This window comes from Pseudonaja textilis, chromosome 18 (genome assembly GCF_049901715.1).
Source record: "Pseudonaja textilis isolate UNSWEBS1 chromosome 18, rPseTex1.2, whole genome shotgun sequence".
Taxonomy (NCBI): domain Eukaryota; kingdom Metazoa; phylum Chordata; class Lepidosauria; order Squamata; family Elapidae; genus Pseudonaja; species Pseudonaja textilis.
In genome coordinates, this window is record NC_142007.1 from 2987186 (window position 1) to 3007418 (window position 20233).

General features: G+C 45.4%; 2 protein-coding genes across 6 annotated transcripts in view; one reads left to right on the forward strand and one right to left on the reverse strand.

Annotated features, from left to right (window-relative positions):
• The window catches only part of NADK (NAD kinase), a 33530-nt gene extending 25133 nt beyond the window's left edge, over window positions 1–8397 (forward strand). For 2 of the 5 annotated variants that reach the window (XM_026715910.2, XM_087914869.1), the window contains 9 exons: window positions 38–146; window positions 1159–1244; window positions 2307–2409; window positions 3788–3942; window positions 4576–4675; window positions 5243–5400; window positions 5800–5882; window positions 6171–6328; window positions 7618–8397. In XM_026715910.2, the coding sequence (XP_026571695.1) occupies window positions 38–146; window positions 1159–1244; window positions 2307–2409; window positions 3788–3942; window positions 4576–4675; window positions 5243–5400; window positions 5800–5882; window positions 6171–6321 (945 nt within the window). In that variant the 3' untranslated portion in view covers window positions 6322–6328; window positions 7618–8397. Of the gene's footprint in view, window positions 1–37; window positions 147–1158; window positions 1245–2306; window positions 2410–3787; window positions 3943–4575; window positions 4676–5242; window positions 5401–5799; window positions 5883–6170; window positions 6812–7479 lie in introns of those variants that run through there. The other 3 variants (XM_087914867.1, XM_026715911.2, XM_087914868.1) reach the window with 3 other exon arrangements.
• A 1991-nt stretch (window positions 8398–10388) lies between these two features.
• On the reverse strand, window positions 10389–19593 carry LOC113446171 (uncharacterized). The gene is made up of 9 exons (XM_026715699.2): window positions 19300–19593; window positions 17958–18078; window positions 17477–17630; window positions 16238–16383; window positions 15931–16107; window positions 15206–15322; window positions 14676–14762; window positions 12276–12423; window positions 10389–11683 (listed from the first exon to the last, which is right to left on the reverse strand). The coding sequence occupies exons 1-9, from the start codon at window positions 19317–19319 to the stop codon at window positions 11652–11654; spliced, it is 1002 nt and encodes a 333-aa protein (XP_026571484.1). The 5' UTR covers window positions 19320–19593; the 3' UTR covers window positions 10389–11651.
• Window positions 19594–20233: the final 640 nt, after the last annotated feature.

The following is a 20233-nucleotide window of genomic DNA, read 5'->3' on the forward strand; positions in this document are numbered from 1 at the left end:
TCCGACAGGGGTGTGACAGCCACTTTCTCCTTTCCAGGTGAACAACATGCTGGTTTACGTGGAGAAGAAAATCCTAGACGACCCAGCCATCATGAACGATGAGAGTTTTGCGTCTGTGAAGAAGCGGTTTTGCACTTTCAGTGAAGGTATTTAGGCGCTTCCAGGTGGATCACAAGGGCTGGTGCACCTCTTGCCACCTAGGAGGAAGTCTACGAGAAAGAAAATCAGAAAGATAGTAGAGGTGGTGGTCCTCAGCTTACGACCGGTTGCTTACTTACAACCTGCTTCAAAGATCCGATGTTAGGGGCGGGGAGGCTTTATGGTCATGTGACCACATTTGGGGCACTTGGCAACCAGCCGACCTTTACAATGGTGGGCTGGTTGCAATGCCCTGCAGTCATGCGACCGCAATTTGTGATGATATTGCAGGAAATTGGTGGAGTGGTGCGGTGGCTTAAAGGTGGAGCTCTTTCCTCACAATCAGGAGGCTGTGAGTTCGATCCTAGGTAGAGGCAGATATTTCTCTCTCTGGGCACACTGAGAATATATCTGCTGAATAAAAAAAACTCCACACCGGCGACAGGGAAAGGCATCCGGCAGTAAAACACTCTGCTAGCTCCATTCAGTTGCCCAGACTCCACCCCCACAAGAGATGAAGGGGTCTACATGAAGATGACGATTGCAGGAAATTGGCATTTATTTCCAGTTTCCAGCAAAATCAGCCCATAGGGAACAAAGGGTTCACTTAACGACTTAACCACAGAAAATGTCATAAAATCAGGGTCAGGCATGTGTTGACCTGCTTTATGCCTGTCACAACATACAGCTAAATGCAGAGAGTTCAGTTACGGTCATAGCTCAAGGACTGCCTGTATATGGAGATATACCAATTCTAAGGGACAAATAGGTAGGATTCTTGTCACCTTATCCCATTTTTCTCAACAAATCTTATTAAAGAAGAGTCTGTTAGTGTCTGAAAAGAATAATTTTTGGTGTCCAAAATTGCCAAAGAGCCCGCCGTGAACGGTTACGGTTAAAAGAGGACCAGAGAAAAAGGATCTTTCATTCTGTCAGCCCGGTGTATCCTTTGCTTGTTTAATTGGTAAGATTAAGAATCAAAAGATCTTGAAATGTTAAATTTGTTTTCCTTTTCTGTAGATTATGATGATATCTCCGATCAGATAGACTTTATCATCTGCCTGGGCGGAGACGGGACTTTACTGTACGCTTCGTCGCTTTTCCCGGTGAGCTCATCCCTCCAACCCAGCTCTTTACAACGCTTGGTCCACTTCCGTTATCTGCAGTTGTGTGTTCAAGCGTCCTTTTCAGAATTTTTTTCCCCCCTCTCTGGTTTATTATGGGCTCACTTCCTACCCCCTTTCCACATCGGCAACAGTTAAATTTACCTTATGAGCTCAAATGCCCATTTGTTTTTGTTTTTAAAAGAACCACACATTTATTCTACCAAGACCTTGAGGGGAAAAATAAGAGTCCAGATTAAATTAAACACAGACAGACATGTAGAACACAAGGACAGTGCAGCTGCCTTAAATATGCAATAGAAGAGCAAACAGCAATTGTTATTATTTAACTCCAACACGGTCTGTCTCCCAGTGACAATTCTTAAAATTCTTTGCAAATTCTTTAAAAAGTTTTTTTTAAAAAATAGGAACGGTACCCCCCCCAAAACCCAACCTCATAGCAACACAAAAAAAAACAGAGAAACATGTCTAAGGACTTCTGGTTTCTGCAGGTGGCTTTAAAAACTTAGCATAGTTAGCTTGGTGCCAGGACTCCATTCAAATCATAAGTCTCTAGCCAAATTTCTCAGAGTAAAAAAGATTGATTGATTAGGAGTTGACATGTCGGCGTTTCCGGGTTGCAGCCGACTCTAAGACGCATCATTTATTTCCCCCTTGACCCTGGTCTTCCACCCCCCGACCCCCTGGATGTATATTCTCCAATGGGACACAAGAGTCATCCATCATGCTCTCCAGTAATAATCTTGTCCGCCAGCAGCTTCGGCTGCCAAAGGGATTATCTGAAGCATTTAAGGAATGCACTGCTTTCCCCACTCAATTTCTGCTGGCAACTGAAAAGACCACAGAAGTATTTTTAGTTGGCATTTGGCGTATTTGACCCTGGATTTTGTACTAATTCCCCATTCATACAAAATAACCAAAGGGTGTTTGTCCCAGGTGTAAGAACAAGGACAAAAATGCCCAGAAGATGCTGTTTTCTCCAACTCATTCTCTGCGATTTCTAATATCCCTTTCTCCCCCATGTTTTTTTGTCTTTGCCAACAGAGGAGTGTACCCCCAGTCATGGCTTTCCATTTGGGGTCCCTGGGCTTCCTCACTCCCTTCAATTTTGAAAACTTTCAGTCTCAAGTCACCCAGGTCATCGAAGGTAAGTTCGTAAGGGTCCTTCAGTGTTTTCTGGGGGAAGATGTCGAATGGGTGAATTCTGTCTGCCTCTCCACTGATTAATTCAGGATCCCCAAAATGCTCTCTAATGTACTGGAGGGAGGGAGGGAGGGAAGGAGGGAGGGAGGGACACAGACACACAGAGGGAGACAGAGAGAGACAGAGACAGACAGACAGATACATAGATGATAGAGACAGAGAGACAGACAGATAGAGAGGTTGGTAGGAAGGTAGGTAGATAGATAGAGAGAGACAGACAGACAGATAGATGAGAGAGAGAGAGAGAGAGAGAGAGAGAGAGACAGATAGATAGAGAGAGAGAGAGAGAGAGATTTCTGCATAGCAGACCGCATAAATAAATTCTAAAGTGTATTTATTTGTTCAGTCTCCATTTTGATGCCATCTGACTCCAGTTGATGGAGTTCTGCAACCTCTGGGCACCTTCAGTTGCCATCCAGGTTTTTTTAAAAAATAAATAAATAAATAAATAAATAAATAAATAATAAGTTGCCAATCCATCCCCCGGCTTGTCCGCTGCTTCATTTGCAGAGGATCCCTGGCAACTTTGCGAGGTCGTGCAAACACGAGGCACGCCCAGAAGAACTAGCTCAGGTGTCTTGCAAGGTGACATTAGCAGAATCTTGAAAGTCTGGAAGTACATCGCTCGCCCCTCCTTTACAGCACAAGCTACTACGGGTGGGGGGGCTCTTCTGAGATGTCTGCCATGCCCGCATTCCTGCTGTGAGCTCATTTGCAAAACTTTCTGGAGGCAAATTGTTCTGCCAAGAAATTTCTCCTTAGTTCTAGGTTGCTTCTCTCCTTGATGAGTTTCCACCCGTTGCTTCTTGTCCTGCCTTCTCAGGTGCTTTGGAGAATAGCTTGACTCCCTCTTCTTTGGGGCATCCCCTGAGATATTGGAAGACTGCTATCCTGTCTCCCCTAGTCCTTCTCTTCATTAAACGAGACAGTTCCTGCAGCCGTTGTTTAGATGTTTTAGCATTCAGTCCCCTAATCATCTAATTCGTCTGGAAGAGAGCAATGTCGCCAGTTTTGCCTTCTGCTCAGGGGTGATTCCCTCGGTGGCAGCCATTTTGTGAGAGTGCCCATGACATGCTTTCAAAATCCCAGATAGATCCCCCCCCCCCCTTTTAAGATCACAGGGCGGGCACGGTGAGACAGTGTCCCCTGTAGCAAAGAAGCCCAACTTGAGTATTTTTGCCATTCCATAAAGCCGTTCTTCTGAATTGACTCAGATTGGAAGCTGGTTGTGGCTGTGATCGTTCCACAAAATGGATCGTGTCGGTGGTTATTCAGCGGAGGCCCTTAGTTCCATCCCGTCTTGTCTTAATTCCTCCTGGCAGGCAACGCAGCCCTCGTTCTCCGAAGCAGGCTGAAGGTGAAGGTGATCAAGGAACACTGGGAGAAGAAGGCCGTGATTCAGAACGGGATCGAGGAAAACGGTGTGGTGTCTTCGGGTCTGGAAAAAGAAATGTTTAAGCAAGCCACTCAATATCTGGTAGGCATCCCTGGAATGTTATTTTTATTTTAATTTCATTTTATTATCTTATCTCATGAGTGGTGCGGTGGCCTAATAAAGGTGGAGCTCTCGCCTCACAATCAGGAGGCTGCGAGTTCGATCCTGGCTAGAGGCAGATATTTCTCTCTCTGGGCACACTGAGAATTTATCTGCTGAATAAAAAAAAAAACCTCCACACCGGCAACAGGAAAGTAAACACTCCGCTCCATTCAGTTTCTCCGACTCCACTGCGTAAGCGATTACGGCGTCATGTTAAAAAAAAAAAACCACTCATCTATCTTATTTTATTATTTTCAAATTCTTTACTCAGCCAAGTGAATGATAGTTATCTTTTCCCCTTCCTTCCTTTCTCAATATCATTCAGCATGAAATGGATGCGATTGAGATTCCTCAAATGAAATGTTCGCCTGTCGAATTGGTTCTAACCTAGACACCCCCTCGCCCCGGAGTCCTTTACCACCGGCGTTTTTCAACCCTGATCCCTTTAAAAGTGTGGCTGGGGAATTCTGGGAGTTGAAGTCCTCCCGTCTTAAAGGGGGCAAAGTTGAAAACATTGCCTGAGGCCAAGTTGATGCATTTCACTTGTGATATTCCTTTTTTTCTGTATTTCAGGTCTTGAATGAAGTGGTCGTGGACCGAGGCCCTTCCTCTTACCTTTCCAACGTGGATGTCTTCCTTGATGGTCACCTTATCACCACTGTACAAGGCGATGGTGAGCCCACAGAGCTGGTGGATCACTGTTCTGACCCAGCTCCCCAAACACGACAAACCCTCTGAAGTTAACTCAACAATTCCTTTATTAGGAGCAGCAGCAAAAAAAAAAACAAGTTAGCCCCGCAGGTTAACAAGTCTGTCTGTCTGGAAGATGAATAGTTGTCTGCCATATCTATTCATCTCCACCCCCTGCCTTTTATCCCCAGAGCAAGGGTGGGGCTTTGCTAGCCGCGGTGGCTCTTCCGTCCCAAGGTCCGGCCCATAGATTTCCACTGCTCTCCTCTCCTCTGCCTTCTGTGCATCTGCACGTCAGGCACTGGACCCAGCTGTTCCTCCTCTTCCTCATCAGCCAGACCTGGGGGCTGTTGACTCTCCACCTCTGCCTCTCTGGCAGCTCCATTCCTTCTTCCCCCTTGTTGCCTTGAGGCTGACCCCGGCTCCCACGCCTCCTCCTCCTCCTCCTCTGATTCAACTGCTGGAGAGGCCGGCGGCCAGCAGGCCGTAACACACTAGTTGCTCCTTCCCGTTGTTCTTAAGATAAACAGTGCTCATTTCTTCCCACTAGGCGTCATTGTCTCCACGCCGACTGGCAGCACGGCGTACGCAGCCGCTGCGGGCGCGTCAATGATCCATCCGAACGTCCCCGCCATCATGATCACCCCCATCTGCCCTCATTCACTGTCCTTCCGGCCCATCGTCGTTCCGGCTGGAGTAGACCTGAAGGTAGGTCGCCTTAATTGGTTGCCCTAAAAGAGAAACTTTTTTGTTTCAGGGCTGGTTTGAACACGGAGACCCAACCCCTGTGCTCAGCCCGAGATGCCCGAGAGTTGTCTTTGAGCCAGTCCTGTAGGACCTGAGCGGGCTTAACGGCTGCCTGCAAAAAAAAAAAAAAAGTCCTTAAATGAGGCGTGGCCCCTTGCTTAACGATCCTGGTGGCTTGCAACCGAAATACGGGCTTAATTACAATTGCAAATTTTTTCTGGCTCTGCCAGAAAATTTGGGTAACCCAGTAAATCACCATCTTGCCTAGGATCTCTTCTTTCGCTCAGAAATATTTTTCCATCCCAGAATCTAAACTTGGAAATCACGGCTCCTTTCCCCACCGCTCTCTTTCAATCCTAGATCATGCTGTCTCCGGATGCCAGGAATACCGCGTGGGTTTCGTTTGACGGGAGGAAGAGGCAGGAGATCTGCCACGGGGACAGGTGAGGGTGTCTGAAAAAAGAAACCCCCCCCGATTTGGCCAAAGAAAGGTCTTTTCCCTAAACAGTCAAGAAATGCCAAAAAAAATAGAGGGGTAGAAAGGAAAAAAAAGGGGTGGGCGTTCAAAACTGGTTCTTTGGCCTCAGAGAAGCCACTCCTGATTTAAACCCCAAACAACTGCTCAGTCCGAAGCAATGAAGGTATTTGGGGAGACCAAAACGCTTGGGAGCCAGGCCGTTTTTCGGCTGGCTTTGCCTTTAACCAGCCGTCCTTCTTGGCTTCCCTTCTAGTATCAGCATCACAACCTCCTGCTACCCTCTCCCTTCGATCTGCTTCCAAGATCCGGTCAGTGACTGGTTCGAAAGCCTGGCTGAGTGTTTACACTGGAACGTCAGGAAGAAGCAAAATCACTTTGCCATCGACGAGGAGGAAGAATTTTGAGCGTCGGGTATGCATCGGAAGAAGAGAGACCAAAAGGGAACTTTCCTAGTCTATAAGTATTTGCAGCCTGTAGCCTTTGGGAGTAACTTTCCCCTTAGCCATATATATCCATCCCTCCTTCCCTCCCTCCCTCCCTCTCTCTCTCTCTCTCTTTATATCTATCTATCTCTATACCTCTATGGATATATGGCTATATATAGATATATACATGGATATATGGATGTATAATATAAATGGAAATTTATAGAGAGAGTGGGAGGGAGAGAGAGGTATAGATGGGTACATAAATATATAGATATGGATATGTATCTATATGGATATATAGTTGTACAGATGTAGATATATACATATATGTAGATAGAAAGTGATAGATGATAGACAGACAGACAGACAGACGGATAGATGTGGTTACACACACACACACACACATGCAGATGCAGCTAAAAAGACCAAAAGAGTATCTTTTTAGTTGACATTGAGTCCCGACAGACAGATAGACGGATAGATGGATAGATGTGGACACACACACACACACACACACATATGCAGCTACAAACACCAAAAGAGCATCTTTTTAGTTGACACTGAGTCCTGACAGAGAGAGAGAGAGAGAGATCTACACACGCATACATATATATTTAGATATATAGACATATATATAAAGGTAGCAACATACCTCATATCAGTCTGCCCTACTGATGCCCAGCTGTGCTGTTAGTTTCCTACCTTGTTAAACCAACTCTGGAGAGGAAGAGGGACGGGCACAACATGGCTTATAACCTGGGCCACGGAAAGAAAGCAGCAGCTTTGCGAACAACACACCGTGCTGCCTCCCCAGCGACCGATTCCACGTCCAGCAGCAAGGGAAGCTGTCTTGAAAGGAACGACATTTGCTCAGTCGGTTCCCAAATATTGTCAAATCCACCTACGATTCCCAAGGGCCGTAGCGAGGCGGGCAGGGCGGGTGGGGAGACATATCAACAGCCTCTTATCCATTCGGCAAATTTGCCACCGCTAAAATTTCTCCTTACCGCGGTGCCTTTTCTTCCTTTCTCCTCTTTCCTCAGTTTACAAAAAAAAAAGGAGGCGTGTTTTGGAGGGGTTTTTTTTCCCCCCCCAGTGGCTGCTTAGAACCCCTTTTCCCTTTTTGTGTTTCAGTGAGCCTCTTTTTTCTATCTGTCTTGTGTGATCCGTCTGTCCTCGAAGGGACCAAGGCAAACTGGACTCCTGTTCGTTCTTTTTTTTAAACCCGCTTTCGGCATCTTCCAAAGTAGCTTTTTTTTTCTTCTTCTTCAGTCTCTTTCGGATGTAACAAACAGACAAACCAGCAGGTGAAGCCTTCCCTTTGGAGACTCTCCTTTGCTCTCGTGTGAGAATTCTTGGCATCTGAAATAATTCCGACACTCTACTTCAAATCCATACTTTTGAGTTACGATGGGGTTGAAAAACCCACCACGGTCCCCCAAAAAAAGGAAAGTCAGAAAGTTAAAAAAACCAAAACTCTTTCGCAGACCTTCTTCCAACAACTCAACTTTTTCTGTGGTCAGGATTCCTGCAATTTGCTCCTCTTGAAGTTATGGCCAAACATTGACATGGTCGAAAAACAAAACAAAAAACACGGATGGAGAGTAAGAAATCCTGATTTAACAGCTGAGGACAATCCTGTGAAATTCTGCCAGACACGGAAATAGCTAAAAATTCCCATCCTTCTCTCTGAGAATCCATTGTCGCTGAGCTGTTTCCTTGTGGGCCACTCAGGGCTAAAGCTGTTTGAGACAAGGGTGCCTTCGATGGATTTTAAGTCCTAAGGAGGTTGAAACTCTTCCTGATGGAATGGAGGATACTGACATCTCTTCGAGATCAAACCACTGCAAGAATATTCAGCTGAAGTTGGGTTGGGGAGAAATCCTTCCTATTTTTCAATTGTCTTCAAACATACTGTGTGTCCTTTTTTTCCCCCCCTGTTGTTATATTATCTTCTCTTGTTATTGTCTAAGTTTCTATCTCATGAATAGGGGGAGAAAGGTAAAAAGGTGGCTTTTACAGAGATAAATAATAAAGGGGATTTTTCAAGAACGGGGAACATCCATACTTTTGAAATTCTCCATCTGTATCCAAACCCTGCTTTTGTTTTCGTCCGGGATAGGACAAAAGAGATCATTCCCTGATTTCGAAAGAAATATATATATATATATATATATATGAAATTTTTCCTTGCAGGAAAGGAGTTTGCTAGTCTCGTGTTTGGTTATTTTTGAAGGCAGGAATCCTTAAAGTGATTATTATTATTATTATTTTTAAATGGGTTAGCTGCTTGCTCCCTTGATAACTCTGTCTGGTGGAAATAAGAGCATAACTTATTTAGAATTCTTTTTTTTTTTTTTTTACTATTCTCTTCAGTATTAAGAATTCCCAGGATCTCCAGCCCTGTGTTTGGTCTTTTTCTAGATAGATAGATAGATAGATAGATAGGAAAGGAAGGAAGGAAGAAAAGAAAGAAAGAAAGAAAGAGAAGGAAGGAAGGAAGGAAGGAAAGAAAAAGAAAGAAAGAAAGAAAAAGAAAGAATGAATAGAATTCTTTATTGGCCAAGTGTGTTTGGACACACAAGGAATTAATTTGTCTTGGTGCAAATACTCTCAGTATACATAAAAGAAAAGATACATTCGTCAAGAATCATCAGGTCCAACACTTAATAATCGTCATAGGGTACAATCAAATCATACGAGGAAACAGTCAATAAAAATCATAAGGATACAAGCGACAAAGTTACAGTCACAAGTGGGAGGGGATGGGTGATAAGCAGTGATGAGAAGATTAACAGTAATAGTAGTGCAGACTTTGTAAATAGTTGAACAGTGTGGAGGGAATTGTTTAGCAGAGTGATGGCGTTGGGGGGAAAAACTCCCTTTGTGTCTAGTTGTTGTTCTGGTGTGCAGGGCTCTGTAGCCTCGTTTTGAGGGTGGGAGTTGAAACAATTTATGTCCGGGATGTGAGGGGTCTGTAGATATTTTCCCAGCCCTCTTTTTGACTCCTGCAGGACACAGGTCCTCCTCCATGGAAGGCAGGTTGGTAGCAATTGTTTTTCCTGCAGTCCTAATTACCCTCTGAAGTCTGTGTCCGTCCTGTTGATTATAAGGGAGATTGTCATAAAACTGCAAAATGGGATTAAGCCCCCAACGGTAAATAACTTACCACAAGCATGTGATTATAAGCATCCCAACACTTGCATCTGGAAAACAAACCTCTGTCTGGAGCCGTTGATCCCGCGATAACCCAGGGAAAAACAGCAAAATAAATGAGTGACCGATAAATGTTTTCCCTAGAGCAGAGTTCTAGGAAAAGGGGTAACGTTTTCCCACTTAGCCTATTGTGTGCGTGTGTGGTGTTTTGTTTTGTTTTTAGCAAGAGCCAGTCGATGGAGCAAATAGATATTGTGTTATAAATCGGCAGGGAATTATGAAAAGAGCAGGCTCTTTCTTTGTAAATGGGGGAAATGCCAACTTGCCGTAGGAAATATCAGAGTTAGCGCACGAGGTTAAGAAATGCAAACGTGGTGCCTTTAGTGCAAGTTGAACTAAGCCCATTGCAAGTGTTTTTTTTTTAAGAGTAATAGAGTTGGAAGGGACCTTTGAGGTCTTCTAGTCCAGCCCCCTGCCCAAGCAGCAGACCCGATACCATTCCAGACAAATAGCTGTCCAGTCTCTTTAGCCTCCAGTGATGGGGAGCATCTACAACTTCTGGAAGCAAGTTGTTCCGCTGATAAATCTCTCCTTAGTTCTAGATTGCTTCTCTCCTTGATTAGTTTCCATCCATGGGTTCTTGTCCTGCCTTCTCAGGTGCTTTGGAAGATAGTTTGACCCCTTCTTTTTTGGGGAAGCCCCTCAAATATTGGAACATGGCTATCGTGTCATCCCTGGACCCCTTTTTTTCACTAGAGAATAAAAAATAAAAATAAACGTTTGCAGGAATTGGCAAGGTAGCCAATTCCTGCAAATGTTTATTTGAAGAGCAAACTTCTCTGTCTGGAAGAGACGAGGTCAAAAAAAAAATAATATTACAAAACACAATCGTGCCATTGATCCTTTATTGAAAAATACAAGGCCGGTAACTATTTTTTTTTAAATTTATTTATTTAAATAAAGCATTATGGTAGAGTATGAAATACAAGGGTTTTGTTAGAAAAAATCACTTTGTTATGAAGAATAGCTCAGCTAAGATATTCACAACGCTGGGGAGTGTTTTGAAAAAATAGGACCAAACTTTTTTGAACTTTTTAAAAAGAGAAATCTCTGGAGTCAGCAAGAAATCAGCCATGCTAATATTGACCGAAGGAAACTTTTAGCTGGGAAGACCCTACGGTTAGAGCCAAAAGTTTGAGAGATAGAAACTCACCCGGGTCTGATTTAGACGGAGAAGCTGCAAGCCCCCAGTTGGTGCAACACAGATGGGACAATTTTAGGCAAACGGTTTGCCGTTCATTCTATCCTGCCTTCGGTGGGTCCAAGCCCCGAAATTCTTCAGGTGCGATAAAATCTTGTGCCTTTTTTTTTTACAAAGGGGTGTGTGCAAAATGAAGGGCGAACCAGTACGCCATTCTTTGCTTTTCTGGCACCACACCAGAAGGGCAGAGATTCTTCCTTTCCAGGTTTGCAGGATCCGAAGCGATCCTTGCAACCTCGGTAGCGTGAAAAACAGGCAGTGGGAGAGTGCAGCCAACCGCAAGCGATGGAAGAGAAACTGGTTTTCTGGTGTCACACTGGATCGGAGAGCGGGTTCAGGCCCGGCTCTTTTAGGGGCTGAGAAAAAGGTGCATTTTTTTTTTAATTGGAACGACGCCTGCATCCCGGGGATTTGCTTTGCAATTTGGCAATTGAAATCTGCCCCATTGGTCAAGTTCAGACATGCCAACCGTAGCAGGGCCCAAATTAAGTTAAAAAAATAAATAAATAATGGGGTTACAATACAACCAGGGGAGCAAATGCCAGACACCTCCACACACACACGCACCCCAGCACGAGAAAGGCCACTCGTAGTTGCAAGCTACATCTTAAGTTCCTTTGGGAGAACCCGGGAGGATATGTGGTTTCGTTGGCTTTCCTGCGTTGAGGAAGGCTGGCGGGGTGGATCCCAGAGAAACAGCAAGGGACCGTGGAATCCTAAAAAGTGCAGCAAAGGGTCTCCCTTGGGATCCAGTCTCCGCTGTGGCTTATCAGATTCCAGAGTCCAATGGTGGAGGGGGGTTGGGGGCAGAAGGAAGAGAAGAATCAAGATTTTCCCAACTTGGTTTTCACTCTATAAGAGCACACTGGTTTGGCGATGGAGCTGCAGGTCACGAATCGATCCTTCCATAGGAAGAAAACACTGGAGAAAGAAAGAGAAAGAGAGACAGAAAAAGAGAGACGGAGAAAAAGAGAGAGAGAGAGAAGAATGTTAGTATTAAAAACAGGATCCCCTCCAAAAATACAGAAAGTCCTCAATGTACCACAGTTCGTTTAGTGACCAAAATTACAACAGCAGCGGAAAAGCGGTGCTCATTTCTGTTCCAAAGCTGAAGAGCCAGCGCTATCCGTGGTCATGTGGCCGCCAGGACTAAACGCCAAAAGGCGCACGGAATGCTGTTCCCTTCCCACCCAAAGAGTGGTCCCTATTTTTCTACTTGCGTTTTTTTTTTACATGTTTTCAAACTGCTAGGTTGGCAGAAGCCGCTGGGACAAGGAACGGGAGCTCACTCCGTTCGGTGGCGCTAGGGATTCGAACGGTCGACCTTTCTGATCGACAAGCACCGCGTCTTGGCCGCCGAGCCACCGCGTCCCTGAGGAATCGGTCTAGCAGGGGATTTGGAAAAGGAATTTGCCTTGTTCTCTATCCCCATGCCAGCTGTCCGTTGAAGAGACCCAGCCCACTCTGGAGTGAGGTTACTCCCAGAAATCGTTCCTCTGCCTCCAATACTCACTCCTCTCTCTCAGGCCTTGCCCAAAACTCTGATAGACGTGAAAAAGTGCCCAAAACAGGACGCTTTTGATTATCACTGAAATGCAGGAGCAGGTTATAATGGCAGCTTCCAGGGCGTAAGAATTTCCTTGGCCCCATTCTGTGATCACCTGGAGGTGGAGAAAAAAAATAAATGGATAAATACATTTGTCACTGTAAAACAATCCTTGGAGACAAAATGGGATGAAATTCACACCTGTCTGCATGTAAGTGCATCCCACCACAGACCCACAGCTTGTTCCTCGCCAGCAGCAAAATTTAACCAGCCAAGGTTTGCAGCCGCAGGCTGGGAAAATCATACACACATCCACACTAAGCCACTGTTTCTTTTGATCCTGGTTTGTCAGTGGATTTCCAAAAGTGGTGCTTTGCCTCTACCTGGCCTAATGTCTCCGCGCCATCTACCTTGCAGGGGTGTTGCCCTGGGATCAGAGTGCGCTCTCTTGGATCGGAAAACCGAGGTCCATGGGTGTTCTGAGGTCTAATTGGGAGATTTTGCCCATCCAAAGGTTTGCAGGGCTTTGCCGGAGAGGAGAGAGAAGAGGGGAGGGGAGAGAAAGGAAAGGAAAGGAAAGAAAGGAAAGGAAGAAGGAAAAGAAGAAGATAGAAGGCAAGGAAAGAAGGAAAGGAAAGGAAGAAGAGAGGAAAGGAAAGGAAGAGAGAAGGGAAAGTGAAAGAAAGGAAAGGAAGAAGAGAGAAGGCAAGGAAAGAAGGAAAGGAAAAAGAGGAAAGGAAGAAGGGAAAGGAAAGGAAGAAGAGAAGGAAAGGAAGAGAGAAGGGAAAGTAAAAGAAAGGAAGAAGAAGAAGGAAAGGAAGAAGAGAGAAGGAAAGGAAAGGAGGAAAGGAAAGGAAGAAGAAGGAAAAGAAGAAGAGAGAAGGAAAGGAAAGAAGGAAAGGAAAGGAAGAAGAGAAGAGAAGAAAGGAAAGGAAGAGAGAAGGGAAAGTGAAAGAAAGGAAAGGAAGAAGAGAGAAGGCAAGGAAAGAAGGAAAGGAAAGGAAAAAGAAGAAAGGAAGAAGGGAAAGGAAAGGAAGAAGAGAGAAGGAAAGGAAGAGAGAAGGGAAAGTAAAAGAAAGGAAGAAGAGAAAGGAAAGGAAGAAGGGAAAGGAAAGGAAGAAGAAGGAAAAGAAGAGAGAAGGCAAGGAAAGAAGGAAAGGAAAGGAAGAAGAGAGAAGGAAAGGAAGAGAGAAGGGAAAGTGAAAGAAAGGAAAGGAAGAAGAGAGAAGGCAAGGGAAGAAGAGAGAAGGCAAGGAAAGAGAGGAAAGGAAGAAGAGAGAAGGAAAGGAAGAGAGAAGGGAAAGTAAAAGAAAGGAAGAAGAAGGAAAGGAAAAAGAGAAAGGAAAGGAAGAAGGAGGAAATAAGAAGAAGGAATGTTGCTCTATCTCCCTTTGCTTAATCCTACTGTTGAGGTTGCTGAAAGATTATCTCTCTTTTATTATTATTTTTAAAGAATGCGATTGTTTTGTTCAAGGCTGGTGGTTTCTCTGCAGTGACGAGGAGAAACATTCCAGAATGGTTTGACGTTAAAAGGGCTTTGCAAGGCCTCAAAAATCTTGTGTTTTTGTTTTTCTTTACCTTGAGGGCCTGACACGGCTGCTCCCAAAGGGACCTTCAGCCGGCATTTGGAAAGCTGTCCAAGTTAGCTCGACCTACCGGCATTTTTATTTTTATTTTTTTTTAAGATCAGCGGTTTTTCAACTTTAGAAACTCTTAAAATGTGTGGACTTCAAATTCCCAGAAGTCTGGAAAATGGAAGGCCACGCGTCTTAAAAGTTGCTAAGATTATCTTTAGCTTTGCCGGCTGAAGAATTCTGGGAATTGAAGTCCACAAGTCTTAAGGTTGCCAAGGTTGGAGACCCCCTGCCTTAGACAACGGAGTCGTGGCACACAAATCACTGAAGGAGGTGATTGTGGCATTCAGAAAAACGTTTAGCTTTGGTGCTTCGCTCTCTAGAGAAAGGAAAGAGACGTTGGATGTCCTTGGATAGAAAGGAATTTAGGTCTGAGTTCTGAACATGATGGACGGAAACCAAGCTTTTGTCGTTCTCGTACAAGCAAGGGGATGCCTGCAAATTTCAAAACGGACAACTGCTTTTTTTGTTGTTGTTTCCTCCACGACGGTTTACCAGCCTTACGAACCAATTTCCTGCCTTTTATCATGCTGGGTACTTTTAAAAGAAGCGATACGCTTTGGGAATTTGCATTTTCTTGTTTCTTCGGGCTCCACAATTCCATTTCAGGAATTTCAGGGGACAAGTTGCTGCCATCCTTTCAACTTCCTTCTTTCCCGGGGTCGCCTTTGAACGAGCAAGAAATTTTCCCCCTTATCCTCCTGAAATCAGCAAACTGTTGAGCAAGACTTACCGCGTACAGAAGGTATGCCAGATAAGCCACTTCGGGTAAATTCTGAATCACAAAAATCCAGGCGAGAGGTTTTAACTCTTTTAAGATCTGAAAAAAAAACAACCCAAAGCAAAAAACAAAAGGCACGAAATGACTGAAGGCTCACAGTTGCAAAAGAAACCTATCACATCAGTTTTAGCCGGGGGGAAAAAAAATTCAAAATACAGCAGCAGATGACGTCTTTGGAAGAAAGAAGAGCTAATACCAGAGGTCTCCAAACTTGGCAACTTTAAGACTTGTGGACTTCAACTTCCAGAATTCCTCAGCCAGCACAGCTGAAGTCCACAAGTCTTAAAGTTGCCAAGTTTGAGGGCCCCTGAGCTATACGGTTCTCCGCAAATCCTGTAGATGGAGAGAATTAACGTAGGGAGTTAAAAACAGCCATTAGCAGAGCTGGACAAGCCCCCAAATTCTACACGATAGGAAAGCAACCGAAAGAAAATTCCTTTTTTTCTCCCGCCCACCTGGTAAGCATTATTGAAAATACTCACTGCGGTGATGCCGCAAGCTACCTTCAGAACAGCCCAGCAAATCCCAGCAGCCAGGAACACGCTGTGCAGATTTGAAATCTCCCGGGTTGTGGTCAGCAGCAGGACAGACAAACAGAGCTGGGAAATAGGATAGAACCGTGATGGAGAACCTATGGCACATGTGCCACAATTGGCATGCAAAGCCATTTGTGCCAGCACGCAAGCTGCAGGCAAACTTACCTCACTGGGCATGCGCGCACCTCACAGCTGATTTTCGGTCGGTTTGAGGCCTTTTTCAGCCTCCCAAAGGCTTCAGGAAGGCTGCTGCAGGCCGAAAACTAGGTCCGTTTCATCACTTCCTGCTTTTCCGGAAATACTGGAAGTGACGAAACAGGGCTAGTTTTCAGCCTGCAGAAGCCTTCTTGAAGCCTTTGAAAGGCCAATAACTGGCCAAAAATCAGCCTTGAGGCACAGTGCAGATAAGGGGATGGGTGGGTATTACGCACGCATGCGTTGGGGGAGTGGGGGAGGCGCATTGCCTTCTGGGTGCTGGCACGTGAGTGTGAGCATGCAAGCAGGCACACAATTTTTGGCACAGGAGCCCCCCAAAAAGGTTAGCCGCCACTGGAATAGAACAACCAGCGAGGAGGACTGTTTTGTTCGTCTTTGGTGGCAGAATGGGGGACATCCGTGACGGACAGGCCGAGGACTCAAAACCGGAACGTGGTTTGGTGCCGGCGAGTTACCTGAGCCTGGAGGTCAAAGGTCAGCATGGAAAAGCAGAGATTCAGCATGAAGTACTGGGTTTGGAGGCTCTCCAAGGCGCCGCCCACTCGGAAGGCCATCCGGCTCTCACTCTGGATCAAGATCACGGCGCAGCAGACGTCAAAGGCCCCCACCAGAAGGATCAGGACGAAGCGAGCCTGGTGGAAGAGGGGAGTGAAGGGGACTAGAAAGGGGATCCCCCCCCCACACTTCACCCACCGGGGGGCCCCGATCATTCCCTCCTCGCCATCTCTGGCACTGGAAGAAGCTCTCCCGCCAGATGCTCACCAGCAACTCCGGCTTCTGCTTGGCGGGCAGGACGGTGAAGTTGATCACGGAGCGGAGCATGACCAAGGCGATAGAGAGGACAAAGACAAGCAGCTCCTGTCGATTCTCCTGTAGGATTCCCCGGCTGATGTAATAGAGGCCGAAGACTGCCACAAAAGAGGGGATGGGTTATCAAGTAGCCAGCGAAGACGGGTGGAAGAGATTTCCCAAGGGGCATGCGGAAAGCAGAACCCTGAGGTGGGTTCTGGGTTTGGATTTGCCCTCCCTGTTTTCAATGAGGGCCGGAACCTTGCTTCCTCTGAAACGGATAAAGCCAAAGAGAGCACGTGCTCTCTTGCGTGGGTAGATCCATCCAATCTGGAACATTAATTTGAAGGCGCTCTTTAGATTCACCGCTGGCCTTTCTCAAGGACCAAAGCAACTAACAGTAACCCACCCAGCCCCCCAAGTGGCGAAAAGCAAAGCTACAAAGGAAAATTAATGATAACATTAGCTAACAGCGGCCAGTTTCCTGTGCTACTGCCTTGGTGAGTGGCTGGGTAACTATGTTTTAACTATGGTTTGAATTAAACCAAGCAGGAAGGATTCGGATATTGAACCATGATGGGGTTGATTTACTTCAGTGCTATGCATAAACCCAACCCTTATGATGTATAAACTTATTAAATATATTAAATTAATTAAACAATAAAGAAATATTTACTTTCTATGGCCAAAGATAAGATTCTGGAGGGACACCAGGCCCAAATTTTGGGTTTTTCTTGAAAACTGTTCCCGGCCATTCAAAGATCTGTCTCTGTCTTTGGATCTATCATAAAATGCCGAAATACAAACTGGAAAGTCTTGCTGAGGGCAGGATCCAAGTGGCAGAGACGTTTGCGAGGATTCCTGTAAAACTTAGGACAGCGATACCACCTACTGCCTGCAGTGAATATTACACCGCTCTAGGAATTGACCGGATTAAAACCTGGTCCTTGTATCAAAAGTAGAATGAACAGATCTAGCAAATTGAGGTCTACACAACTATAACCAAATATAAAGCAGATTAAATTATACTTAATTTTTTTAGAAAGAGTCAATTCCCTTCTTGCCTTTTATGCAAGAATTAGATCGCCCTAGATGCCTTTCAAAAATATATAATTTATATTTTAAAAAAGACCTCTTTTGCGCCATCAGAACTCATCCTTTCCCATTTTTCTAGTTTATAAGGTTTGCCAGTCAGGACAATGGTTTGATTACCGAGGCCAATGATCTGGATGAGAGACACAGTTAAATCTTCGTTTTTCTGCTGGAAGAGGGTCTCTATAGTTAATCCAATGACACTCAACAACGAAAGGATGGTGACACAGAAGTAGATCTTGACAGGGGATGATAATTCGGACCATCGTTTGATCTGGAACGATAAAAAGTGCAGGTAATGTAAAAACAAAAATTCTCCAAGTTGGACTTCAGCTCCCTTGTTTAGCCCCCAATTCTCAGATTTCCTAGTTAAGTTCCATCTAGTAATTTGCTTCCTGAAGTTGGTTAAGGGAGGTGCCCTCAGCTGCTTGTATGCCATGTTTGTAAAATTAAGCCAGAAAGGAGTTGATGGCAGTGCCTCAACGTACCCTCAGGTCAGAATTACATCTGTTCTTTCTCTCCAGATATTAAACACACAAGGGCCAATGGCTCAAACCACTTTAATTTAAATTCACAAGATTGGTGAAGTTCAGATACTTACAGGGCCACACGGCGTGGCGATCAGCTCTTGGTGTCTTGGTGTCAGGTTTGGCAACGGAGAGTTTATGCTTTCGTTTGGCAAAGGAGAGGCCAGTGCTTCTTCTGACTGAGAAAGGAGAACCCTAGATGAATAAAAAAGAGGAAAAATAGATGAAGAAAAAAAGAGAGTAAAAATATAAGTGGAATTGCGCAAATATATATATGGAAATGTGCCGGTCCATCATGGTGTGCTAAGTCAGCAGGAAGGAAAGGAATTGGGGGAATTAGAAAGGCCTCAGGGTCCTTTGTTTGGGACAGAACTATCCATTTTCAGTGTTTGTAAAACAAAAAATAATGAAGTCGAGATTTGGCTGGAGGATCTAAGAAGATGTTAGATGCTTAGAGGTGGAGCTCTCGCCTCACAATCAGGAGGCTGTGAGTTCGATCCTAGGTAGAGGCAAATATTTCTCTCTCTCTCTGGGCACAATGAGAATCTATCTGCTGAACAAAACTCCACACTGGCGACAGGGAAGGGCATCCGGCCAGTAAACACTCAGCTCCATTCAGTTGCCCAGACCAACCTGCAAGGGATTATGGGGCCATTAAAAGATAATGTTCTAAGACAAACGTTTGGAGGAAAGTGTTATTTCGAAGCCATTGATGGAGAGCAGCACTTGAATCATTTGCGAAATTGCACAATTGGCACATTGGTTCAAGTGAGGTGTGTGTGTGTAGGGGACAGCACTGAAATGTTGGCTTGCGTTGGCAGTTTCCTGGCACAAGGGCCAGGAAAAACACCAGGGCCATCGGCTACCCAGCTGCCCAAAGTTAACTCAAAAAGCTAAGTTTCTAGTCCTCCTGAGGTGGGTGAGTCCATGCTGAGGTTTATTTTGCAGGGCGCATGGAATTACCAAGCTGGCCAATGATGATGATTAGCCCTAACTACTGTGCCAACCGGATTAGGATTCACACTAATCCCGCAAACTCAGTTGGGCTGGTTGAATAAATCATGATTCCCGAATAAATCATGATTCCTGGTCCTAGCGGGATCCTGGCATCTCCCAGATGCACCGAGACCCCAGTTTCCATTATCCCCTGGAGTGATGGGGACTGTAGTCCCACATTTCCAACCCCTCCTTTCCATTTTCTAACCCACCCCCCACATCAGAGGGGCCGTGACGTCAAAACCCACCCCATCAGAGGGCCGTGACGTCAGAGAAGACGCATCGTGACGCCCCTCTGACGGCACGCCGCGGCCAACGAGACGGAGCTGTAACGGAAAGATCGGTCGGTTTTCCTCCCCCACCCCGCGACCCCCAACCGTCGTCTACGGATCCCCGCAAGGCGCAGTGACCTGCTGCTACCTCGTCCCGGGCGTCTCCATAGCGACGGCAACCGTTACATGCCCCAGTCGACCGATGAAGCGGGCGCTTCCAAATACGGGAAGTACTCTTGGGCGGTGGCCATAGAGAAAGGAAGGGCCCCATCAGAGCAACTTCCGGCCGAGGCGGAAACGCGCCATTTTCAAGTCCTGCCCCCGATCTCCGGGTGGGTTCGAAGCCGAGGTGCCATAGAGAGAGAGAGAGAGAGTCACCTAGACTTAACTTCCCGCTCTAATTGTCTCTAGTCTACGGTAGTATTTTTCTCATTTATGTGCTAACTTGTGACGTCACTTCCTGCTCTTAAATAACTAGCCGTTTCTAAGCTGGGAGGCTGTGGACGTTATAATTTAAACTGATTTAGAAGGCAATAAAACGCCCCCCCCATAAGATATCCTGACATAAATATTCCCTTCCTTGCTGACCTGGATAAAAGAAAGCAGAAGAAATCTGAGTGACCCTTGAGTGTTGCCTCGAGAGGACTAGAAACTTGACTATACGTGTAAACGGGAGCATGGTAGAAAGCAAGGCTTCGGCTTTCAGTAACTTCAACCACCATTTCAGTTTGGTTTTAGTTCTAAATGTAGAGACTGGTATCTAATAACTGAAGACTTGGTGTCTAGTATCTCAAACAGGACTAGAAACCTGTTTGGCTTTAATTAGGAATGGTTTGAAACTCACCTCAGGGAACTCTCAATATCTCACTGGCTTCCAAAGTGGATGAGCAATGTTTGAATTTACTTGTAAACTGCCTCAAGTCATTTTGGGAGATGGGCGGTGTGTACATTGGACCAATTAAATAGAGTAAAATTAATAAAACCAAAAGATTAAGGGCCGTTTCTCTCGTTCCTTCCCAATTTTTAGAGTCCAGTGGTAAATTGTCTCTGGATTAATCCCTGCATGACTTTTTTTTTTTAAT

Coding starts and splice junctions, on each gene's coding strand:
- LOC113446171 (XM_026715699.2), bottom strand. CDS start 19,319: ATGGAGACGCCCGGGACGAG. Junction 18,079..19,299: donor ATGGAGACGCCCGGGACGAG/GTAGCAGCAGGT, acceptor TTATTCATCTAG/GGTTCTCCTTTCTCAGTCAG. Junction 14,763..15,205: donor TAGCTTGCGGCATCACCGCA/GTGAGTATTTTC, acceptor TTTTTTTTTCAG/ATCTTAAAAGAGTTAAAACC.